The sequence below is a fragment of the Pelmatolapia mariae genome, linkage group LG6 (assembly GCF_036321145.2).
Source record: "Pelmatolapia mariae isolate MD_Pm_ZW linkage group LG6, Pm_UMD_F_2, whole genome shotgun sequence".
Taxonomy (NCBI): Eukaryota; Metazoa; Chordata; class Actinopteri; order Cichliformes; family Cichlidae; genus Pelmatolapia; species Pelmatolapia mariae.
In genome coordinates this window covers 21,731,231-21,753,665 of record NC_086232.1, presented here as the reverse complement: position 1 = coordinate 21,753,665, position 22,435 = coordinate 21,731,231, and the positions used below count along the sequence as shown (strand labels likewise).

At 39.3% G+C, this 22,435-nt stretch overlaps 1 protein-coding gene across 2 annotated transcripts; it reads left to right on the top strand.

The window, feature by feature from the left end:
- Positions 1-1,472: 1,472 nt before the first annotated feature.
- On the top strand, positions 1,473-22,239 carry acsl1a (acyl-CoA synthetase long chain family member 1a). 2 transcript variants are annotated; one of them, XM_063476200.1, is made up of 21 exons: positions 1,473-1,561; positions 13,045-13,257; positions 13,706-13,820; positions 13,901-13,965; positions 14,063-14,164; positions 14,799-14,898; positions 15,028-15,203; positions 15,835-15,867; positions 16,070-16,121; positions 16,233-16,306; positions 17,009-17,086; positions 17,489-17,623; positions 17,726-17,860; positions 18,093-18,188; positions 18,276-18,348; positions 18,440-18,528; positions 19,761-19,877; positions 19,966-20,109; positions 20,212-20,313; positions 20,399-20,470; positions 20,947-22,239. In XM_063476200.1, the coding sequence occupies exons 2-21, from the start codon at positions 13,063-13,065 to the stop codon at positions 21,085-21,087; spliced, it is 2,094 nt and encodes a 697-aa protein (XP_063332270.1). In that variant the 5' UTR covers positions 1,473-1,561; positions 13,045-13,062; the 3' UTR covers positions 21,088-22,239. The 2 variants fall into 2 exon arrangements, with proteins under 2 accessions (XP_063332270.1, XP_063332269.1); XM_063476199.1 differs by lacking the exon at positions 17,009-17,086 and adding an exon at positions 16,881-16,958.
- The last annotated feature ends 196 nt before the right edge of the window (positions 22,240-22,435 follow it).

Below are 22,435 nucleotides of genomic sequence, written 5' to 3'. Positions count from 1 at the left end.
CTTTATGACACTTAAACACAATTTGCATAATAATTTGGAACGCGGTGTACAGCCTGCTTTGGTCTTATGTGGGCTGAGCCAGTGCAACTGCTCTTTCTGTCAGTTTAAAGAACTTAAGTAGACTTTGACTGCACATCTAAACTCTGAGATATTTTAATATAAGAAAAGAACTACAGTTTCAATGAAAATTCTCTTTCGAGAGTTCTTTTAACAAGATAAAGAAATACCTCTTTCTAAAACTAAACATGAAAAACTAGACATGAAAAAGATTTTAGATACCCCCCTCATAATTGAAACAATTTTCAAACTTAGAAAACTAAAACCCTGGTTTTAGTATTTGTTAGATTGCTAATGGACATGCTTATTGAGGACATCTACGAGGCTGTGAGTCGACTGCTTTCAAAAAGTTATGTTTTTATTGTAATTCCTGTGGTGAATTTACTAAATCTGGCCTCTGACACTTGCCCTCCATACAGTAATCATTAAAAACACTAAAACCAACACAGAACTGAATAAAAACTCAACATTTTCAAACAACAAAAATTAAACCGAAATAAGAAGATAAGCCCTGGAACCTAACTGAAACTACACCGAATTAAAAAAACAAAAAGTCAAAATGAAATAAAAATTAATTAGAAAATACAAAACTAAGATAATTGTGACTGTAACTTTATGTGTTCAAATTGTGTATGTAAGTACATTTTATGTATTCCACTAGTGGCATGTGCAGTGGGACAGTGGATATATTGGAAAAAGATGTTGAAGATGGAAAAATGGTAAATGGCCTGTATTTGTATAGTGCTTTACTTAGTCCCTAAGGACCCCAAAGCGCTTTACACTACATTCAGTCATTAAAGGAGGAAAGGCAGCAGATAGAATAAGAAGACTTATATATTTGACTAATAACAAACACATGATAAATGTTCAAAGTACCCTGTTTAAGATTCAAGTGGTGATTTCTGGCTGGTGCTTGATTGTCTGGTTGTCAGGTAGTAGTTGTTAACAGGTGTTCATATAACTTCTTTGAAAAGTTTGTAATTGAGTATTTTTACATTGTTGAATTGGAACTTTTAATTTAAGGTGCCTTCAGGTGCCACCTTAAATTGACAGGACAAATGGAGCTGCAGATGTTTAGCCTATTCTTTAATCAAATGAACTCTCTAAAGGACTGACTGTATATTTTAAGTTGGGGTGGAAATAACTTCAAATAGTCTCACTGCAGTCATTCTGTAAGAGACACTAAACCTCTAAACACTATTCTCCTGAGTAGCAATAAAAAAAAAAGTAAAGGTGTCTTAAAATTAGCTAGTATTCGTTAATTACTCGGTTCGGATGTACCCGATTTCATTCACATGGATGATAAACGCTCTATCGACCGTCACAACTCACTGACCAATGACCGAACGCCTCTCAAACTTTACGAAAGCAACACATGAAACCACCTCTGATTGGCTGGGAGCTGCACCAGCTGAACAAAGTGTAGACCGCCACTGCCACCCGCCGCTGCTGCTGCTGCCGCTGCTTCCTCAAGAAACGCGTTAAAGTCTGCTGCTGCAAACAGGTTAGTGCTAACATTTGACTCTTAAAAACCGAAAAAAGGCAGCGTAGCTCTGAGCTCCTCTACCGAGGCCCGTGTGCAAAAGTTAGAGCAGAATGAAGCCACCGAAAGGGCTGCTCTTATTGTTGCTTTAAATAGACCAGACCCCAACCTCGTTTTATGTCTTTTCTCCGCATTATATCTTCGTTTCCGCTAATCTCACGATGAGCAGCGTGATATTTAGTGCGTGATCAGAACGAGCTGTTCATTTTCGATGTTTGTGGGTCTGTTTATCAGCGACAAAGCCGCGTGTAGGCTGAACGGACCAGCCCTCTGAAAAGAAAACAGACAGGGACACGTAGCAACAGGGATGAAACAGTCACCAACGCCTCTGATGATAAACCTTTTTCTTTTTTTTCAAAAACAACTTTTTATTTCATATGTATTATTTCTTTATTACTAACATCACTGCTGGTAGTCTGTGTGAGCGTGCTACACGCGCACGTCATTGTTAAATAAAGATAAGAAGTGGACAAGGAGTAACAATGTAACTGTTATCTACTGTGGTGGCATCCCGCCAAATCATTCATAACTCCGCCTGTGTGTGTGTGTGTGTGTGTGTGTGTGTGTGTGTGTGTGTGTGTTTTTGAATGAGTGACCAAAGGGGTCCATACCGGATAGTAGTAGCGCGTGCTGCTGTTTCCTCCAATTTCCACTCAATGTCAAAATGTTGGCGACATCTATTTTGTTTAAAATGAGAACATGGCTTTTAGTGAAGCCATCGCCGTGAACTTGAACTGTTTCTTTTTTCCGCTTTTGGAAAGTTGTAAACTTTGAGAATGAATCTGAAAACACGGATTGAGAGTTTAAAAGTTTTGTTTTTGCTTTCTGACCACAGTGTGTAACTGTGCAGGACCAAGTTGCTGTTTTAAGGATGATGTGCTAAGCAACAGGCAGATATTCCAGGAACTTTCCATGTCCTTACCAGTGGCCAGTGGAGCATATCATAATGACACAATGTCTTTAACTTTCTCGGTAGAGATCCACCATTGTAGTTTTCTTGGCCTATTCCAATTTCTGATTTTTCACCTAGTGTGACTTGCCCATAGTGATTTTTGCATATTCAGGATTTTTTGTGATAAAGACTTATTTAAATGTGACAGGCTTCTGTAAGTTATATACTTTTCTCTCAAAACTGAAAGTAAACTGTCCTGCCCCTGGAAAAAGTTACAAATAATGATTGAACATGAGTTGCTGTTCACCCACCTTTACCTGCTACAAGTGCAGCAGATTTATTCATAAAAAAAATAAATGTCAGGTACTGTCAGGTAATTTTTCTGTATTTTTATAGTTACCAGATAACAGATCATCAACCTTTTCCCTTTTTTCTGTTCCTCTCCCCATAACTGATCTGATCCTTTGCTCATACCGAGGCTGCTAGCCATTTTGCCTTTGTTAGCTTCTTTAAAATGCCCACATTTAAGTGTCTTTTTAAGTTTGTTGTTTCAGATATGTTTGCAGCTTACTTTAGTGACCTTTACGTCGAGTTTGCGTGGGACTATTTACCTGTGCTGCCATGTGTGAGTAGCGCATGCATGACCAGCCAGTCACCGATCCACGTTAAGAACAGTGGAAATTGTATGATTCTGGTTCCTGGCTGGTCAATCAGTGCATCTCAACTTCTTTCTCCACAGCCCACAGCTATTCTGACTGGCCTGTGATTGCTGCCCCTTTGAGATACAGATGGCCATTATTTACTCTACATTCAATTGTAGCTCTATCATTTGCCAGCAGATACTTTATATCTTGCCTACTTATGCTGGAGGACAACATACATGTTCCAGATATCAAATTAAACATAAGATTGTTGAGCAGACTTCATGTTCACTTTCATGCATATTAGACAAGTCAAGCAGGTTTTAACAGTTTGTTGAAATGTGAAGCATTCGTGTGTTTAGAATTAACTGCAGATATGAGAAAAACAGCAGGTTTTCCACTCAAAAGCTGGACTGTTTCTGTCATTTCCCCTCAAAGGATAAAAAACTCTCAGACTAGAAGTCATGGACAGCTGGTAGCCAGTAGTTGGATACTTGAATATTATGAATAAGTTCCAGAGTTCCAGCCTCTTCTATAAAAAAGAAAATTATGTGAAAGTGAATCTTAATTGAGTGCTTAGCAGTCAGTTGTTGGTGTACATCACTTTTTGGAGAGCAGCTCTGATATGTGCTTGTTTCTGAAGGCGTTTTTATGCAAACTTCCTCTAACAGGAATCTCTGGAATGCCGCCTGCTGTTTTCCTCCCATTTTAAACCCAATTTTTGAAACACTAGGTAATGCTGTTGCGGTCATGCAGGGCAGTCACATGAACAGTTACCATAAAGATGCAATCGTGTGGGCGGTTTTAGTACTCAAGTAGAGGAGGAGCTTTCATTAAAGCAAACCTAGGATGTGGCACAGCATGGTTTACCATGTGGCCTTTAGTCATTCGACAGTACCAGTATCAGCCTGTCTGTCTGTTTTGGTGATAGCAAGGTGAAAGGGCTGAGCTGGATGATGTTTACACAACAATCAGCTCTGCCATGCTGCTTTTGTGGCAGATTGCTTATAAAATAAAAAAAATCCCCCCAAAATTTTCACTCATGTCACAAACTGAGTCAACTGAATTTGAAAGAATCGTGTGAGCACAGCAGCTGGTTTGGACTGAATTACTGTGAATGATGCTGCATCAGTTAAAAATAGTAGTTACATTCTTGGAAAAGATGATCCAATTTTACAAAAAAAACCCAACATGGCCATGTACTTCAAACCAATTCCTTTTTTTTTCTTTTTTAAATGTTTTTTTTTTTTAGCTTATTCATGCAACACCCTTTCAGTTCAGTGCAGGCTCTGATAGCTCAGAAAATATAGAAAGGGCAGTCATGAAGTTTTGCAAAGAGATTTAGTGTCTCAAGAGGATCTTGGAGGATCCCCTTTTTTTCTTTGAGCACCTCTTTAATGAAAAAACTGCTAAATGGATTCAAGTTTGCCACAAATCCACTGACATTTCCAGCCCTCCCTGTGATCTGTGTTAATTAGCACATGTTGGCAAGCACAACTATTTACCGTGTAAATAGTTGTGCTTGCTAAACTTCAGGTTGGCAGCAAATCTTAGCGATTTAAAGGATAATGATGCAAATTAAAGCATAATGATGCTTTTGGGGGTTTATACTGTAATGTTTCACTGTGAAAGCACTATGTCAGGTTGTTTTTCTTTCATTTGCTTTGCCCCAATGGTGTGTCGGGAGTTGTTAAGAGTTGTGTGACCTTTGTCCTACTTAAGCGAGCTCGTCCTCCACCCTCTCTTTCCCCCTCTACATTTCTCCGCTGTGTGACCATGTGACTTGGAGTGTGTGATTTCATCAAGGAGGTTATGACCTGCAATCTTTAGTCTGGTTGTCTTGTGCAAGGTCAGGTCCTGTGTCCGAAAACCGGGGTTAAAGGTCACAGTCAGCCAGAGGATCGCAGCACATGAGAGACGCTATAGTGAAGCCTCATACGAGTTAAAGTAGGCCTCCGGTAGCTGTGCTGGGATGTCTCTCAGTGTAATGCTGGTCATGTCAGTTGGTCTGCCACGTTGATCACATAAAAATGGGTGGAGGTCTTCTCTTCTTGTGCGCCTTTCAGAGTGCCCCTCATCTGCCACGCTAATCAGGAAAAACTGGTTTGTCAGTTGCCTTTAGGGTGTGTGAATGCCCTTGTGAATTTATACTGTATGCAAGGATATCTCATTACATCCACAAGAATGTATTGACTCCTCCTTTTTTTTCTTTTAATCACTTCCTGTGTGCTGTGCTGTGCTTTATTTTTCAACTGTTGAATTATCAGTGAGGTTTTTGGTGTGTTTCCTCTCACCAGTGAGAAAGCTGTTGTCAAGTTTCAACACATGTTGCATTAAGCCTGGTCTCATCATGAAGAAGTTATGATATCGTGTCTCGGAGTACAAAAAAAGTGTGCGCTTTAGTGAGCTATTTAAAGAGGAAAGTCTTTAACAGACCAACAATGAGGAAGTGGAGCAGCCACTGATTTATAGATGGGCACGGTGATGATTTACACTGAAATACCATGCTAGTTTCTTTATCTTGGTATATCAGAAAAGAATTGTACTGTTACATATACCTCTATATCTCAGTTAAACACAAAGTCCTTTTTAGAAGACCCTAAAATGGGCAAGATACAGAAGATGCCCTCAGAGATCGGTTTATGATCCACTCTTCTCAGACCATTGCAAACTGACACCACACAGACTTTGCACCAAGGAGCTAGCAGGTTAAAACCGTTTAATGTTCGCCTGTATGGACGTTTGTGTTGTCACATGCAACTCCATCAGGGTCAGCGTGCATGTGTGAAAATGGTTTTAGCTACTGTCAAAACCATGTGTTCTCACACAGCAGAAGCAGTGCTTCACTGCCAGACACTAACTGACGCTTTTTTATTTCTCAGCTGGACCTACTATTGACCGCATTCGGGTCTGAAAGGGGAAGCCAGTGTGGAAGTGCTTCAAACCTGCATTCTTTCTAATGGCAGGTTATGTGCGTTGTGGTCCTATTTTGAGTAAAATAGACAATAAGGGGTATGCTTTAGGGAGTGGCGACTTTGGGATTAACAAGTCCCTGCCATATGAGCGTGCAGCGTCCTTGGTTTCTCAGTTAGTTCCACCGCTCACCTGTGAAGTTTGGTTTCAACAAAAAAAATTAAAACGTTTATTTTAGTACAGCCATAACACAACACACATTATTTAATTTACTTTAAAAAGGTTTTAGTTATACTGTATACCACCCCAGTTCATGTAAAGCTGAGAGAAAGCAGCTGGCTTGTTAAGATGGGATTATGTTTTATGTGTTTTAAAAGCTTAATGTTTAACCCTCCTTTAATAAGGTAGTAATAATGAGATTAAACAGGTTTATCTGATGCTCAACAACTGACTAAGCAGCTCAGTATCACACTGCTTTAAGGTTTCAGATATCTTGCATCATTCCTCTAAGAGGAACTAAAGCATTTTAGAAGAATTCAAGTATGACTGACCAACTATGTGCTTTTTTTTGTAGCTTCCTGACTGTGGTAAGAGTATCTCTTATACCAAACAGCTGTAACTTGCCTGCAAGCTTGAGGCTGTTGCCAACTTATCTTCATGTTCTGTTATGTGTCAAATGAACCCACTGCCCCTCCACCTCTTTTTTCCAGTGCCTTATGTTTGTGGGGTGACTGCCGAGCTGGCTCTGTCATTGGCTCCTCATCCTCCCAGGCCAAGTATGGTTAGTGGGGGTGGTGGTGGGTGTAGTGGTACCTTTTGCCTCTGACAACTCTTAGCAAAGCATGACACCAGTGTCATGTGCCACTGCTGGCCATCAAACAGAAACATGTACTCTCAGAGTAGGTCTGTAATGAACACTTGCAAAATAAGATGTGTGAAGATGTCACTCGGTCTGTGCAACGTGTGGTTTACTGATGCAAATAATAAATTATTGAACCACGATTGTTAAGTTATTTCTGTATAAAACCAATTAAAACAAAATCAGTTTTGTTTCCACTTAAAAACAATATTTTTGCAATATTAACACAACACAAAACACAATCAAATCTCCAAATTTCTTAGGTTTGTATATTAAAATGTTAAATGATTTTATAAACACATTCTTAATTTATTAGGTCATTTGGATCCCTGCAGGCTCTTGTATGGTAGGCTAGTGTAGGATTTTTGCATCAGTGTGATTTGTATATAAAGGAGTGCAAGGCTCGCAAAATTTCAAAATCCCTGGTAGCCTTTCGGGCCGGCACTCTTCAGTTTTTGGTAGCCCAAAATAAATTTAAGTAGCCCGAATAAAAATGTTTTGTTTCCCGTTTTGTTTCCGTTAATATAATATTGTAATGGAAGCAAAAATTAATCAAAAAATTGTTAAAATACAAATCACAGCAACTGTATAAAAATTACAATCATCAACTCAAATACTTGGTTCTCATTGAACAGAAATTTCTATGAACTTGTAAGAACTGTGTAGAACATGAATCAGTCTGTGTCAGATCCTGAATCTGACATTTCCACTGGAGTCACTGGTAAGAGGTAAGTGGAACCAAGATCTAGGACATTTGCTTTTTGAAGTTTGCAAAGACTGCTCAATTTTGCCAATGGTAGTTCACTCTTTGCAACATAGTACGCTGTTCTAAACAGCTTTTTCAGGACTTCTTCTTGTGCTTGGTTTATTTTTAGTATGTTGCTGTTTGTTCTGGGAAAGATATTGCAGACTGGGCAATAATGCATTTCTTGCATTTCTCATGGGTTCTGATGGGGTCTTTCTTAAAATTACTGGTCCCAGTAACAAAGGCGCTTGTCGACTCAGAAATTGAATGAAACTCACAACACACCTGGCAGAACATCATGTTATTTAGCTTGTCATATTCCAGACACAGAAATTCTTTTGTCCATGAAACCAAAAAAGCTGCGCTTTTTTTTTGCCTCATAGTCTGATTTGTCATAACTTTTCCGTTTTGTGGTAGGCTTTTCTTTGGCTGTCCCTTCTTCACCCTGACCTGTCTTATTTGGCTGAGCAGAACTAAAATACCGGCTTAAATCCTGCTGCTTTTACACACGCACTTGCATAACGGTCAGCCATTCTCTGCGCAATCAACCTCTCACATGTTTAAGCTTGCTGTGGGAGATTTCACTTGTCATGTCTGAATAGTAAGCTAATGAGTGATAAGACGATGCCAGAGGAATTGGTGCGCAATTAATCGTCACTCACCAATCAGTGCTGCCGCTCTCTATACACCGTTCGCGCGATCGCAAAGTGAAAGCAAAAAACAAGCGCAAATTCAAACGCGATTTCAATATGTCACATATTGACAGTGGCTCATCGATGCCAATGACATAATTACTCAGCTACATTTTCGAAAGAATGCAAAAGCACTGACATATATTTTTCCTTCCTATGATAGCCCGACGGGCAGGGCTAAGATAGATTTTGGTAACCCGACTGGAAAAATCGCTAGCCCCGGGACGTCGGGCTAGCGATTTTGCGAGCCCTGGAGTGGATACAATGACATTGCCTTTGTACCTGATGAAGATCAGTGTGGCATAAACACTGTAATTTAATAAAGGGGTTAGTAGTAAGCGAGACATGTGCATGAGTTACATTTAGTCATTTTTTGGGACTTTTTTTCTCTGTTGCTCATTAAAGAGTTCAGAGATTTTGAACTAGTTGTTTATCGGTGTGAACCCAACTTATGCTAATGAGGTCCTATTTTTAAATGTATACTTTACTTGTGACCAACAGGTCCAGAAAAACAGCTGTAAAAACAGTGTCCTGTGAATGTTTTGAAACATGATATACATGATATAATGGCTGATAAATAAAAATATGGAAGAAACACCCTTCAACCATGTTATTTTTCAGTTTATCCATCAGAGGGCGCACTGAAATTTCCTGTTGGTTTGGATCACTACAGTTAAATAAATAACTAAAAATGTAACAAATGTAAACAAAATCTATTTATGTTCCGTGTGTCCCAAAGAAAGAACAATATCAGCCGATATATATCAGAATATCACATTTAAATCACCGAATATCGGTGATTTAAATGTGATATTCAGTATCAGTCTTAAAAATGAAAAATGGGTTGAACTCTTAAAATTATTCATATCCACACTGAGTTTTCTTGACTCCATGCATGTTTACATTTTAGCCTGCGTGCTTCCTTTACTTTTCACAAAAATCTGCATTCACTTTGTTCAATATAGCCACAACTTATCACACTTATTCAACTCAGTCCACTTATCGATTTGCTAGAGCCGGAAGACTTTAAATCCATGTAGAAACTGTGTAATACACTAAATGTCCAGACTCACAAATGAACTCGTCTTAGTTAGCCATAATTATTTGGAAATGTTATTTTATTCATCTTAGACACTAAGGACTCTGCACATATGGTTTGCACACATTATTTGGTGACTTTCTACATTCTGAGATGAGTGTATGTTGGTGTCGACGTCTCTGCTATATCAGGTCTGTCAACATATCTATCACACAGAATACACAGCATGACATATAATCAGTATGTACCTCTTTGTTCCACAGCTTCATTAGTTTGGCTGCTCAGCAACAGAAGAACTTAACACTCCGTTTGTGTAGATAAAGACAATGTGTGATAAGATACTGGTGATTCACTCTTGAATAAACATAAATAAAAATGCTCGAATCACTCAGATCAGCTTTCAGTTTGTTCTGAGCTTTTTCTAAGATTACTTTTAAGCTACTTTTACAAACAGACAAATGCACACCTGTGTTCACAAACACAAAAAGCTCACATCAGTAAAGAAATCGGCAATGAGTTTGAGTTAGCCCGTTAGCTAAACAGTACCTCAGTGAGTGACTTGTGTGGTGTGTCATGTGCATGTGTGTTTCTGTTTGAAAGGGGCGTGTTTCTGCTATTCATAGTTGTGAGAACTTCAGAGGTCTATTAGAGGTCAGTCTGAGTCCTTCTAATAGCAACTGCAGCAGCACGGGGCCTTTCAAATATCCACTGTGGACACAGTCTCGACCTTTCTTCAGACACACACTGTGAGCAGTGAGTAAAGAGATTGATTTTTATTTCTGCCTGTCAATAAGCAGTGCTTAGATTTGAGAAAATGTACTTAGCTGCACTTAAGGTTGTCCTTGAGGTGATTTGAAAGAGATGTTATTGCTGCTTCTCTTTTATAGTGTTTAAAAATACAGTTTAATCTGACGTTTATGATTTCGGAACCTTTTTTTTTTCCTTCCGAGAGGATAAACAGATCCGAACACTTGTAATGAATGTAGCCTTTACTTTGTGGTTTGTTCTTCAATATAGAAATTCTCATCTCAGCTCAGTTTACAGTAGTTATTTGTCATTTAACATGTGTGTGTATATATAAATTGAATTGAATCCACAATTATAAGTCGATGACAGCTTCACTGCAGAACTTTGTGCCAGTTGGCAGTGCTTCCATTTGTCACAGGTTTGTTGATAATAATAGAAGTAGGTGAAAAGTCAATTGTTGCTGCTCGCTCGCTCATTTACCTCACAGAGGTCAAAAGAGTTAAACACAGTTCATGTGCTTCCAGCCACCCAGGCTGATTAAAAAATGTGAGCTGCACAGAAGGCAACGTGAAAAGTTGCAGGTCTAAATGATTATTTAATGTGCTGCTTCCATATTAACACGTAATAATTAAAAAAATTCTAGTTGACTATTTTAGTGACTTTAAATAGGTTTTTCCTTCTTCGGGCTTCTCATATTTCATTTAACATGTCATTAAAAATCAGGCATTCAGCCTACTTGTGGCTCACTTTTATTGTTGTATGAATATTTTATTAGAATAGAGCCATATGTCCATGAGAGTGAAGAGTGAGCCCAGCCCAGTGAGCTCATTTCTAAACCATCCAAAGCAGAAAGCTTCTCTTCCTTTTGTTTAGCATCTGCGGTCGCCCATCTTGTTATATTTCCACTGAGGTTTGTGATCAGAAAATGTGTCGGGAGTCATTTTTATTTCCCATGTCCTTGTTGTCAAGTGCACAGCTGTTGAATGGGATAGCACATACTCTTCTTTTTCTTCTATGAACAACATCAGTTAAAAAAAAACAGAAGGAAAACAGGCAAATGTGCAAGTATGTTTCATTCATTCTTTAGCGATTTGAATGGATTTAAAAAAGCTCAGTTGTTCACTTAAAAAAAAAAAATGTCTTCAATTTTATTTTATTCACCTGCACAATTTAAAATACAAAGATAACAAATAACACAGTGCAGCAGGGGATAAAGTTGACCTTGAAGCTGCCATCTATTTAATATATGAAAAAATATCATTGTTATGGAAAAACACAACATTTGCACACAATAAATGATCTGACTACATAAAATGAATGTCAGATTACTGAAATGTTTTTAAATGAAGAAGAAGAAGAACCGTAGAAAATTACCTCTGCAAGTGAGGAAGTTAGGAAATAAAGCTAAGTAATCATGTACCTGTGAGGTGACATTAAAGTGAATCTGCTTAGGGAGATTCCTTTGCTAGAATATAACTTATAAATAAAGGCACATACTAGATGGATATTGACGTCATAAATAGCAGAAATCTTAAGCTTCCAAATAAAGGAACAGATGCGATATATGACTCTGAACACGATGCAGTCCTAACAAAACACTTCTGTAAGAGTTCTGCAGAGAACAGCAGGAAACATACTCGCTCAAACTACATTACAAAAGGAAAGATGGGGATAAATGAAACTATTAATCATTAAGGAAACTGGTTTTAAGTGCAAGATAGCTAACCTCATTGTATCAGTGGATTTGTTGATTTTTCTGCTAACCCAGCCAGTATGCTTTTTCAAGCGCTTATCAACCATAATTCCCAGGAGCTGATATTTGCGGCATTTCAACAAACGTGATTATGATTTTTGATTTTTTTTTTATGATTTTTGTATATATAAATCTTGATGTTTTAAACACAAACTTAATTATTTTCATTTTCCAGTCTTCAGTATTCACGTTCACTGAAAGAAATATTCACATTTACATCCAATATTTGACTCATTGTAAGTCTGGTACTCAGATTTTTAAACCACAGAAGAAGAAAAAAAGCCCACAGTTGCAGTGAAGAGTTGGTTCATTACTGAATCACTGAGCTGTGCTGCTGCTCCATCTCTGCGGTGAGCCTCGGATGATTCACTCTCAGTTTATCCTTGAAGCTTTTATTTTGCGCAGTACGTTTTTGTGTTATCGCGTCAGTTTGCCAGAAATAGGTGTTTGTGTCAGAGAAAAGTGAAAGCTGTAGACGTGATATAGTCCTTTTAAAAACATTTGGCTTTTGGGATCGTGTTACAGCAGTTTTACAGCAAATATTAATGTCAAACCTGAGATCACTAGGCTGGGTCGGGATTCATGTGTAGGTCATGTGTAGCTAACAGAAGGTTTATAGGGTAAATCATGCCTGTTTTTTAAGCTGATGCTTTAGTTTTATAGAGTACAGTTCTGTATGTGTTCCTGTTGTAATGTGAAGGTCAGAATGTATTTTTAAAACAACGGTTTAGCCTGGTTTGTTTGATTCCTTATAGCCTCAGAAAACAGTTGGAGTCTGGCCCTTTAAACATGTTGCATGATGAGGGATGATAAATATTACCCTGGAGCCTACAGGTGGATGGCAGGGTGGGGTAGGTTGGAAAAGCAGCAGCACTAACGTGTCTGAGGGACAGATGGCAGATTTTTTACAGCTAAAACAGACCACAAAAACCAGGGGCTGTGTTTCAAACATGATGTGAGAAAAGTGAGGCCATGAAACTGTTCAGTTTGAGTTGCCAGCATCAAGTAGCTTCAGGCTCTTTCCAGAATTTTACTAAATGGAAAAAGTTCCTATTACAGTCATATTATGTGCTGAATATTTCACTTCTCTACACAAGTCTCTGAGCTAAATTAAAACTAAAATTTGAGACCAATGAACTTGTTTGTTTTCTGTTTTTCTGCAGGTTCACTGCAAAACAACCATGCAAGCTCAGGAAGTCCTGAGACAGCTGCGGATTCCCGAGCTGGATGACTTTCGGCAGTACGTCCGAGGCTTTCCCACCAACGCCCTAATGGGTATGGGTGCCTTCGCGGCCATCACCACCTATTGGTTTGCCACCCGGCCAAAAGCCCTCAAACCACCCTGTGATCTTGGACTGCAGTCAGTGGAGTTACCAGTGAGTGATCTCTTTTTTTCTCCAGTTAAACTCTCTGGATTTAGGTTTCGGTTTTACGGTCATATTTGTTTGTGGAATTTCCGAGGTTTGATCCCTTATACAGTGACGCTGGGCAAAAAGCAATGAACAGTTGACTTCATTCACTGGAAATGTTAATGGATTTTCTCCACGAACTCAATCACAGCTGGCGTTAGTGTCAGTTTTAGGAGTTACAAGCCATGACTTCATCACTTCCGGTTACATTCAAAGTACTAAAATGTTTTTCACACAGTCACTGTTGGCGCTGCTGATGAAGGGGGCCTTATTGAATGTTGTTTTATTATTTCAGGGTGCACAGTGTTGTCACTTGTAGCCCAGTCTTTGCATTGGAGCTCATGAGTAGATAAACGTGTTAAGGGATCACGGCAAGTTTGCTAATTATTAGTTTATGAACTCTGTTTCCTTGCAGGGTGGTGAGCGTGCGAGAAGATCGGTGTTGTGCGAAGACGGCTCTTACCTGACACACTACTACGACGATGCACGCACGTTATACGAGGTGTTCCTACGAGGGCTCAGAGTATCAAGTCAGTGTCTCTCTTGTACTTGCTAAATGTGAGAAATCTCCAAAGACACTGACGTTGGATAAACGTTTTTTCTTCTGCAGATAATGGACCTTGTCTAGGATCGAGGAAACCAAACCAGCCATATGAATGGCAGACTTATAAAGAGGTTAGATGGGCACCACGGACATGCCAGTGTGGGATTTTACAACCATCAAAGTGGGAATTTATTTTAAAAACTGGATTTTATTTTATTTTTTGCACAGGTAATAGATAGAGGAGAATGCATCGGCTCCGCCCTCCTTCACAGAGGACACTCTCACACAGGAGACAAGTTCATCGGCATCTTCTCTCAGAACAGACCAGAGGTAAAACTTACGTCATCCTCTCATGTTATTCTACGGTGTTTCTGTTATCACTAACCACAAGCTAACTGCATTCTTGCGTTACAAGGGCAGATTAAAAGGGTAAATATATACTCAGCGGACACTCCTCTTTAACTGAGGAGATATTTGTTTGGTAATTTCACAGTAGATCAGCAGTTTCTGAAATACTGAGATCAGCCGTCTGGTACTAACAACCATTTCATGCTCAGAGTCATGATGCTCATGTTGAGCTTGAGTAGGTCATCTTGACCATGTCTGTAGGCATAAAAGCAGGTTGCTACCCTGTAATTTGCTGATTTACATTAATGAGCAGCTGAACAGGTGCTCCTAGCAAAGTGTCTGGTTTAGTGTAGACACACTGCACGCTTCCCATTTCTGATGGGAGACCTGGTAGAAAGAGTTAGGTAATGACTAATTCATCCATCTGACATAAATACCGTACTAGAAACTGTTATATTGTTAGTCAAAAGGTGTATCAGATATTGAACTCTTTCCAAATTTTCCATTAAGATCTCTGTGACATAAATGATTCTTGTAGCATTACCAAGTTGTTTATTGTTCTTTTTCCTTTTTTTTCCACGGCTGAACTCAAATTAATGATACTGTTTCTGTGCAGTGGACCATTACAGAGCTCGGCTGTTACACGTACTCCTTGGTGGCTGTCCCGCTGTATGACACACTCGGCACTGAAGCCATTGACTACATTATTGATAGAGGTATAAAAAAGGGCACCATCTCACACTAACCACACATCGCCTGCAGCACTGTCAGAGTGCTTTATAAATCAAGGGCCGTGACGATGGAAGATTAAATTAATGGTTCATTTGGCGCCGTCTGTTTCACAGCCGCCATCTCAACGGTGATCTGTGATGTCCCTGAAAAGGCCCGGATGATTCTGGATTGTGTCAGCGGAAAAGCACGAGCAGTGAAGACGATTATTCTCATCGAGGCGTTTGACAGCGACCTGGTGACCCGCGCAAAGGAGAACGGCATCGAGATCCTGAGTTTAAAGGAGCTAGAGGTGAGAATAAGAATCGGATTTGTCATTTTTGAGTTTCACAAATGTTCATTCTTGACGTGCAGAGCAAATTGTGTCATCTTCTGTGTTATGTCTGCACTATAGAGAGTAGTCCCCAGAAAGTTGATTCTGTTCATCTTGACGTAGATTGTCACTGGGAGAAACGTTTCGTCACTCATCCAAGTGACTTCTTCAGTCCCAGCTGACTGCAGGTTTCCCCAACCTTATAAACAGTACATTTGTATAATGGCCTAATGCTCTTTGATTAATTCTTATGACAATTTGCATATTATTGATCAAGAAACTGACCTCACAGCCAATTGTTCACCAGTGGTGCTATTTTCAGTCATTATGCAAATGTACTGTTTATAAGGTTGAAGAAACCTGCAGTCAGATGAGACTGAATAATGCCTTACCGGGATGATTAAGCATGCATCAAGACACTGTTGAATAGAACTGTAATTTTGTTGCATGCATGTAAAAATGACTGTGAAGGCGACTCTGATTCGAATATTTCAGCATGTTTCTGTTTGTGTTTTTGAAACCATCCAGCCATGTTCGAGCTAAGTAGAAATCAGACCCTTATCAGGACTTCCTGCAGATGTACTAATAGACCGTACATTTTTGTTTCCAGGCCTTGGGTAAAGCTAACCTCAAGCAACCAGTGGTGAGTAGGAACAGCACGCCATCTTTATCTGATCTACTGGCAACATGAGTTTTTTTTTTAAAGTCTCTTTTTTTTGACTAAATTTCTCCAGTGAGAGTCATTGGTGAAACTTCGATGAATTTGCTTGATCAACTGGTCTCCATCTTAAAAGTATTTGAAATGTAATAAACGTTCATGTATCAGTGTTGCTCTGTGATTACAGCCTCCCAAACCAAAGGACCAGGCTCTTATCTGCTTTACCTCTGGAACAACAGGTGAGTACGGGGTTGTTATTGCGTTAAGATTTCTGAAATGTTATGTTTTTATGTTATATGTCATCATAATTGTTTTTTATTGTGTTTGTTTTGCTTAAACTTTACTTTCAGGATACCCAAAAGGTGCAATGATTTCTCATGAAAACGTAATCTGCAACACTGGCGCTTTCATTAAAGTGACCAAGGTAAACAAACCCACCCACCAGCACTCTAATATTTTCAATTGGTTTATCTCACTGAAACCTTTCCAAACAATAATAACACAGGCTCTCATCTGGGTCGCCTTCAGGTTGTCATCAGACTGTAAGGAATCATGTAACCTCTTTTTTCATGTACTCCTTTAAAGATGCGATAAATGAACATCAAAGATAAGGCAGAAAGGCAACACCTGATAAAGAAAAGAAGCATGAAGTATCAGTTCTTAATTAAGTTAAATGGCGTTTTGAAGTACACAAGCTGTTCTATAACAAATGTAAAGGTAGATTATAGAAAAACAAACCATGTCATTGAATTTATTTGCTAAATGTAACAAAAAAGCCAAAATCTTCATCCATCTTTGTAGAAGCTTATTCGGCACAGTTCAATCAAACATTTTCTTTTGTTCTCTGTCAGATAGAAAAAAACATGAAGCTGACTCATGGCTCTAATATCCCTGTCTGGCCCCTGTTGCCTCTCCTTGATTCCTCTTTGTATTTTCCTCTGTCCATCTGTCTTTCTCCCTCGTCTGTCCCGTCCTGTGTGGTGTCGTCCGTCGTCTAGGAGACACTGAAGCCCACAAGTAAAGATGTGCTCATCTCCTTCCTGCCTTTGGCCCATATGTTTGAGCGTGTAGTGGAGGTAAAGTACTGAGTGCTTCACCTGCATGTGTTTTGTGTGTCCCTCTGCAGGTAAACTGCATGCTGAACGTCCATGACATTCACGTATCCTATCTCCCTCTAGCTCACATGTTTGAGAGGGTTGTGGAGGTATGTTGCTTACCTTAAGATGCACTGCACAATGAATTTATTAGTGGAGGTAATATTTAGGAGTCAGCAGAGAAGGACTGGTAGTATAATGTTTGTGAGACATGAGATGTGAGACCCCTTAATGCCTAGCGTATAGTATTTGATACATGTGTTTTTGTGAGTTTTATCAGCAGTGTGATTTATACAGTTAAAGGTTTAAAATTTATGCACTCCTTCATGTTTTCCACAGTTGTCCAGTAGGTCAGATTAGAGTCTTTGGCAGACCGATTCTGGCCCTTGTGCCTTACATGTGACACACCTGCCTTAGTGTGTTTAAATGCAGCATTAGTACCCTCGTGTGGTCAAAATATCATTTTTAATTTGTCAAAGTTGGAATGAGCAGCATCTTTTCCCCTCCATCAGTGTGTCGTACTCGTCCACGGGGCTCGAATCGGCTACTTCCAAGGGGACATTCGACTCTTGATGGATGATCTGAAAACACTCCAGCCAACAGTTTTCCCTGTTGTCCCCCGCCTCCTCAACCGCATGTTTGACAAGGTCAGTTTATGCTGTTTATGTGCTTTTGTGGTCAGAAGTGCCGTTTCTCTGGTCTGCTGCTTTGCATGAAACACGATTTGGATATTTCTCATTGCTCTGCAGGTTTTTGGTCAAGCCAACACGCCACTGAAAAGATGGCTGCTTGATTTTGCCTTCAGAAGGAAAGAGGCGGAGCTTAAAAATGGAGTGGTCCGAAAAGACAGCATGTGGGACAAACTCATCTTCAAGAAAGTGCAGGTAAACACGAAACACTTTAAAGCACTTGGAGATGTTACGTGCCGCCTAACAATCTTTCAAAGAGCACGTACACTAAAGAGGAACAAAGACACAAAATGGATAAACACGTCCACACATTTGACCTTTTCGTCAAAATTATTTTGTTAAATGAATCTGCAGCGGTTTTTCTGATGCATAATAAATTATTTTTGAGTTGACATTTTGGAGCTTTCATGTTTGTTTTGCACTGTAGGCGAGCCTCGGCGGCCGCGTGAGACTCATGATTACAGGAGCAGCCCCGGTATCCCCGACCATCCTGACTTTCCTGAGAGCTGCTCTCGGCTGTCAGGTGAGCCACATTCACAGTCATCTCATCTGTAATTTTTTTTAATACTTTGTTTATGAATATCATTAATAACATAAACGTTTTCCACAGTTTTATGAAGGTTACGGTCAGACTGAATGCACAGCTGGCTGTACCATGTCGATGCCTGGGGACTGGTCAGCAGGTAAAATATAAAACTTTCACTAAATTTTGCAATTTGTAGACACAGTGATGCTTGTAAGAATGAAACGACACTATGACTCCTCTGTCATCAGGTCACGTTGGGCCTCCTCTGCCCTGCAATGCTGTTAAACTGGTGGATGTGGCAGAAATGAATTATCTGGCAGCCAATGGAGAGGGAGAGGTGAGGAATAGGATTCATCGAATGCATGTGGCCATTACGGAGACTTACAGTCACTTTTCACACAACTATACATCCCTGTAGAAAAAAGTACTGCTTACTGCTTCTATAGGAATTAAGAGCAGCCAGGTGGTAATATCCAAATGCACTTGGTTAACTGATCATCAGAAGGGTGTGAGCACCTCTGTGAATGTAGAAGTTTTGGCAGTTTGCTGCTCTGGAGCATTCAGGTGTGTGTTGACACAAGGCCACAATCTTCCATAAATATAACCCAAGGTCAGACCGTGCAACGCTCAGAGAAACGCAAAAGAGCTACATCTCTGACTGTACAGGCCTCAGTTAACATATTAAATGTTCATATTAAACAGTTCATAACAGCATAATTTAAAAAAAAAAAAAAAAAGACTGAACAGGCTCGGCTTGTTTTAGAAGGGTTGCCAAGACCAAGCCTCTTCTCCTTTCCTTTAAAAAGAACATGTCGGGTTTGCAAAGTTGCATCTGAACAAGTCTTGAGAACAAACTGTTTGCTCACAATGCACAACTTCATGTTTGGACAAAGCCACACACAGCATATCAGCACAAACACTTCATACCAAGTGTCAGCACGGTGGTGGAGGGGTGATGACTTGCACTTGTTTTGCTAAAGTCAAATGTGAGCCCATCTGTCTGACAGCTGAAGCTCAGCACAAATCAGGTTACACAATAACTGAACAGTCTTTTTTTTCTTGGTACATGGCTGTGAGCAGATTTCTAGAGGCCAAAACTGAATTTATTGTTTTAATAACATGAACTTTGTGCAACAGGATCCAGATTTTTTTTTTTTTTTTTTTTAAGAAAAAGAAACAAAAACATGACACAGAATTTAAATGCAAAACTATTATAAACATATTAAAGAACCACAATGTGTATTTAAGTGACACATTTCTTCTATAAAACTAACATGGAAATTGTATTATTTTGAAACTAGCTTCAGTGTCTTGAGGTTTACATTATCCTCATAAATTTTTAATTCAATATTCTACCACATGATTAGAAGCTTGCCTTAGATACAACAAAAGGAAACCCTTTAAAGGAGAGGCTGTCCTTTAACATTTTAAATCAATGTTGGCTTCAAACGGGGACATGAGCGAGAAACTATTTGTAAAAGCAAAATGTAGCGGGGTTGATAAAAAAACAAAATAAAAACAAGAACAACAAACCAAACAGCTTCTTATTTATAATCTCGGTTGTTGTAGGTGTGCGTCAAAGGACCAAATGTATTCCAGGGATACCTGAAAGATCCTGACAGAACAGCTGAGGCAATTGATAAGGATGGATGGCTGCACACTGGTGACATTGGGAAATGGCTTCCTGTGAGTAAAACGGGCTGAGTGGTGATGTGAATGGTGATGATCACTGTGCATAAACCTAAACTTACATTGCTCTTGTGGTTCCCTGCAGAATGGCACTCTGAAGGTTATTGACAGAAAGAAACACATTTTTAAGCTGGCACAGGGAGAGTACATCGCCCCGGAGAAAATTGAAACCATCTATGTTCGCAGCGACCCCGTGGCCCAGGTGTTTGTTCATGGTGACAGCTTACAGGTAAGGCTTAAATCTCAGACTTTTGTTTCATTTATTTTTAATTTACACAAATAGTCTGTTTGAAGCATTTGATTCTCATCTGGTCCATGTTGTGTTTTAAAGGCATGCCTGGTGGGGATAGTGGTGCCCGATCCTGACTTCTTACCTATTTGGGCCAAGAAAAAAGGGTTTGAAGGCTCTTACTCTGAGCTGTGTGATAACAAGGTCCGATTTATTACTATCAGCAATCTGAACATGCACTCTCACTCTCTATGCCTGTGTAACATCTTCTGACCTTTTTTGCTTTTAGGATGTGAAGAAGGCAATTCTGGAGGACATCTTGAATTTGGGCAAAGAAGCAGGACTCAAGTCCTTTGAACAGGTGACTGGTCCTGTCTAACTTCAAGCGCAGCCAATGCTTCCCACAAACAGACTTCATTTGAACTGAATGTCCACTGAAGTATATTTGGAAAATAATTTTAGTTTTTCCACTCAAGGAAAATATTGCCAGGAAATTAATGGTGCACAATCACTTCGGTTTTATTTTAAAAGATCCAAACGTTCCTGCCTTGTATTTCCTGCAGGCCAGGTCACTGTGACGGTGTTAATCTCTTATCTGTGCTTTGAATATAATGTGCAGTTATTTAGTATTTAATAATTAAAATAATTTCCGCAGAGGACCTTACATGAATGTATTTTTTTTACTTGAAAAAGCACGAGTGAGTCTCTTTCTGGAAACCAGTGCAAGATTTACTCTTCAGAGACCCAGGATTTTGCAGTATATGCATCCTTAAAAATTAGTTGCAGCAATACTTAAGTAAATGTTTGCTCTGTCATTTACCTTTTTTTCCTCTGCAGGTGAGGGACATTGTGTTACATCCCGAGATGTTCTCTATCCAGAACGGTCTGCTGACTCCAACCCTGAAAGCCAAGAGGACTGAGCTTCGGAGCTGCTTCAGAGAACAGATCGATGAACTCTATGCCAAAATTAAGATGTAAGCCAAGTTCAAGGAGTATTATAGGGAAGCCGTTCAGAGACAGCCAGAACCAAACCATGTGCTGAGGGAATCTGTCTCACTTTCTCTGCAAGTGACAATCTTAATAGTTATATGGGGAAAAAGCTTTCAGGATAATTGGATAATGAATTTCATTTTAAAAGTGCATTTTATCCCCACTTTGATCAATAATCACACAGATCCATTATCCCAGCTAACACTGGCTAACTGGCAAAGAGATCCGCAGAACCTGCATCAAGTTTCTTGTGTAATTTATCCAAGAATAAGGGTTAAAATGGCACAGAGGAAGTTTGACTTCCTGCTTTTATGTATGACAACTTCACGGTCAGAAAGGTGAATCCTGAAAACATTTCTGCTAGTTTTATTCGTGAGAGCAACAAGAGAAAATCTTTGAAAATACTTCTACAACAGTGACAGATATTAACTATTTATATGCCATGACATGCTTTGGTTATCTATTTAAGGGGATATTTAATATCATCTTTTTGTAAATAGTGTATCTGCTGGAAAATTTGTGTACAGGGTACCATGCCAGATACTCTGTAGCTTCCCTGCATTCCCATGTTTCTCAGTGCTGCCAGCTGAAGGACTTTGATGAAGTTTTTGGTTAACAGCCTACTGAAAATCATGTTGGTTCACAGATTTTGGGCTTTTGTTTTTGGTGTTATTTTTAAATGTTGCATGTAACATATTCACTGTTGCTTTCTAAATGCCTGACATTGCATTGCCAAAGGCTGAGGAATGAAGCTACACAACCATCGTTTGTATATTCTGCAAGTATTTGGGGTAAAAACATTTAGTAACAGTGATTTTTATCATTGATTTTTAAGAAGTCAGTTGATTCAAACAGTTTCTGTGTCCTTCACTGACACTTTGCAAAATCAGCAGTCTTCATTTAAGCCATTTGAAAAAAAGTTTGTTTGTTTTTGTGAATGTTGGTTTTCTGACTGATGAATGATCATGATGTACATCCAATCGTGTCAAAGACCTCTTAACAGCACAAGCTGTACTGTTTAGTTGTTGTTGTTTTTTTTTAAATGACTTGTGATCTCAAAAAGGGAGAAAGGTCCAGTTTTGTGCTATAATGGAAAGTGTATCTGTCAAATGTACCAAATAAACACAATATGGTCGTGCAGTTGTTAGCACTGTCACCTCATAGCAAGAAGGTCCTCCATGCTGCCATTCGGTGTGGTATTTGTGTGGGTTCTCTCCAGGTACTTCCAGGGAGTGTTTATAAAATTAGCAGGAGCAGTGGAGGCAGCCTGGAGATGGTGGAGAAGATGATCTCAAACAGAAACCTGGTCAAAAATTTAATCTAGTGTGGTCTGCGG

Coding starts and splice junctions, on each gene's coding strand:
- acsl1a (XM_063476200.1), top strand. CDS start 13,063: ATGCAAGCTCAGGAAGTCCTGAGACAGCTGCGGATTCCCGAGCTGGAT. Junction 16,122..16,232: donor CTTTACCTCTGGAACAACAG/GTGAGTACGGGG, acceptor CTTTACTTTCAG/GATACCCAAAAGGTGCAATG. Junction 20,110..20,211: donor TTCATGGTGACAGCTTACAG/GTAAGGCTTAAA, acceptor TGTGTTTTAAAG/GCATGCCTGGTGGGGATAGT.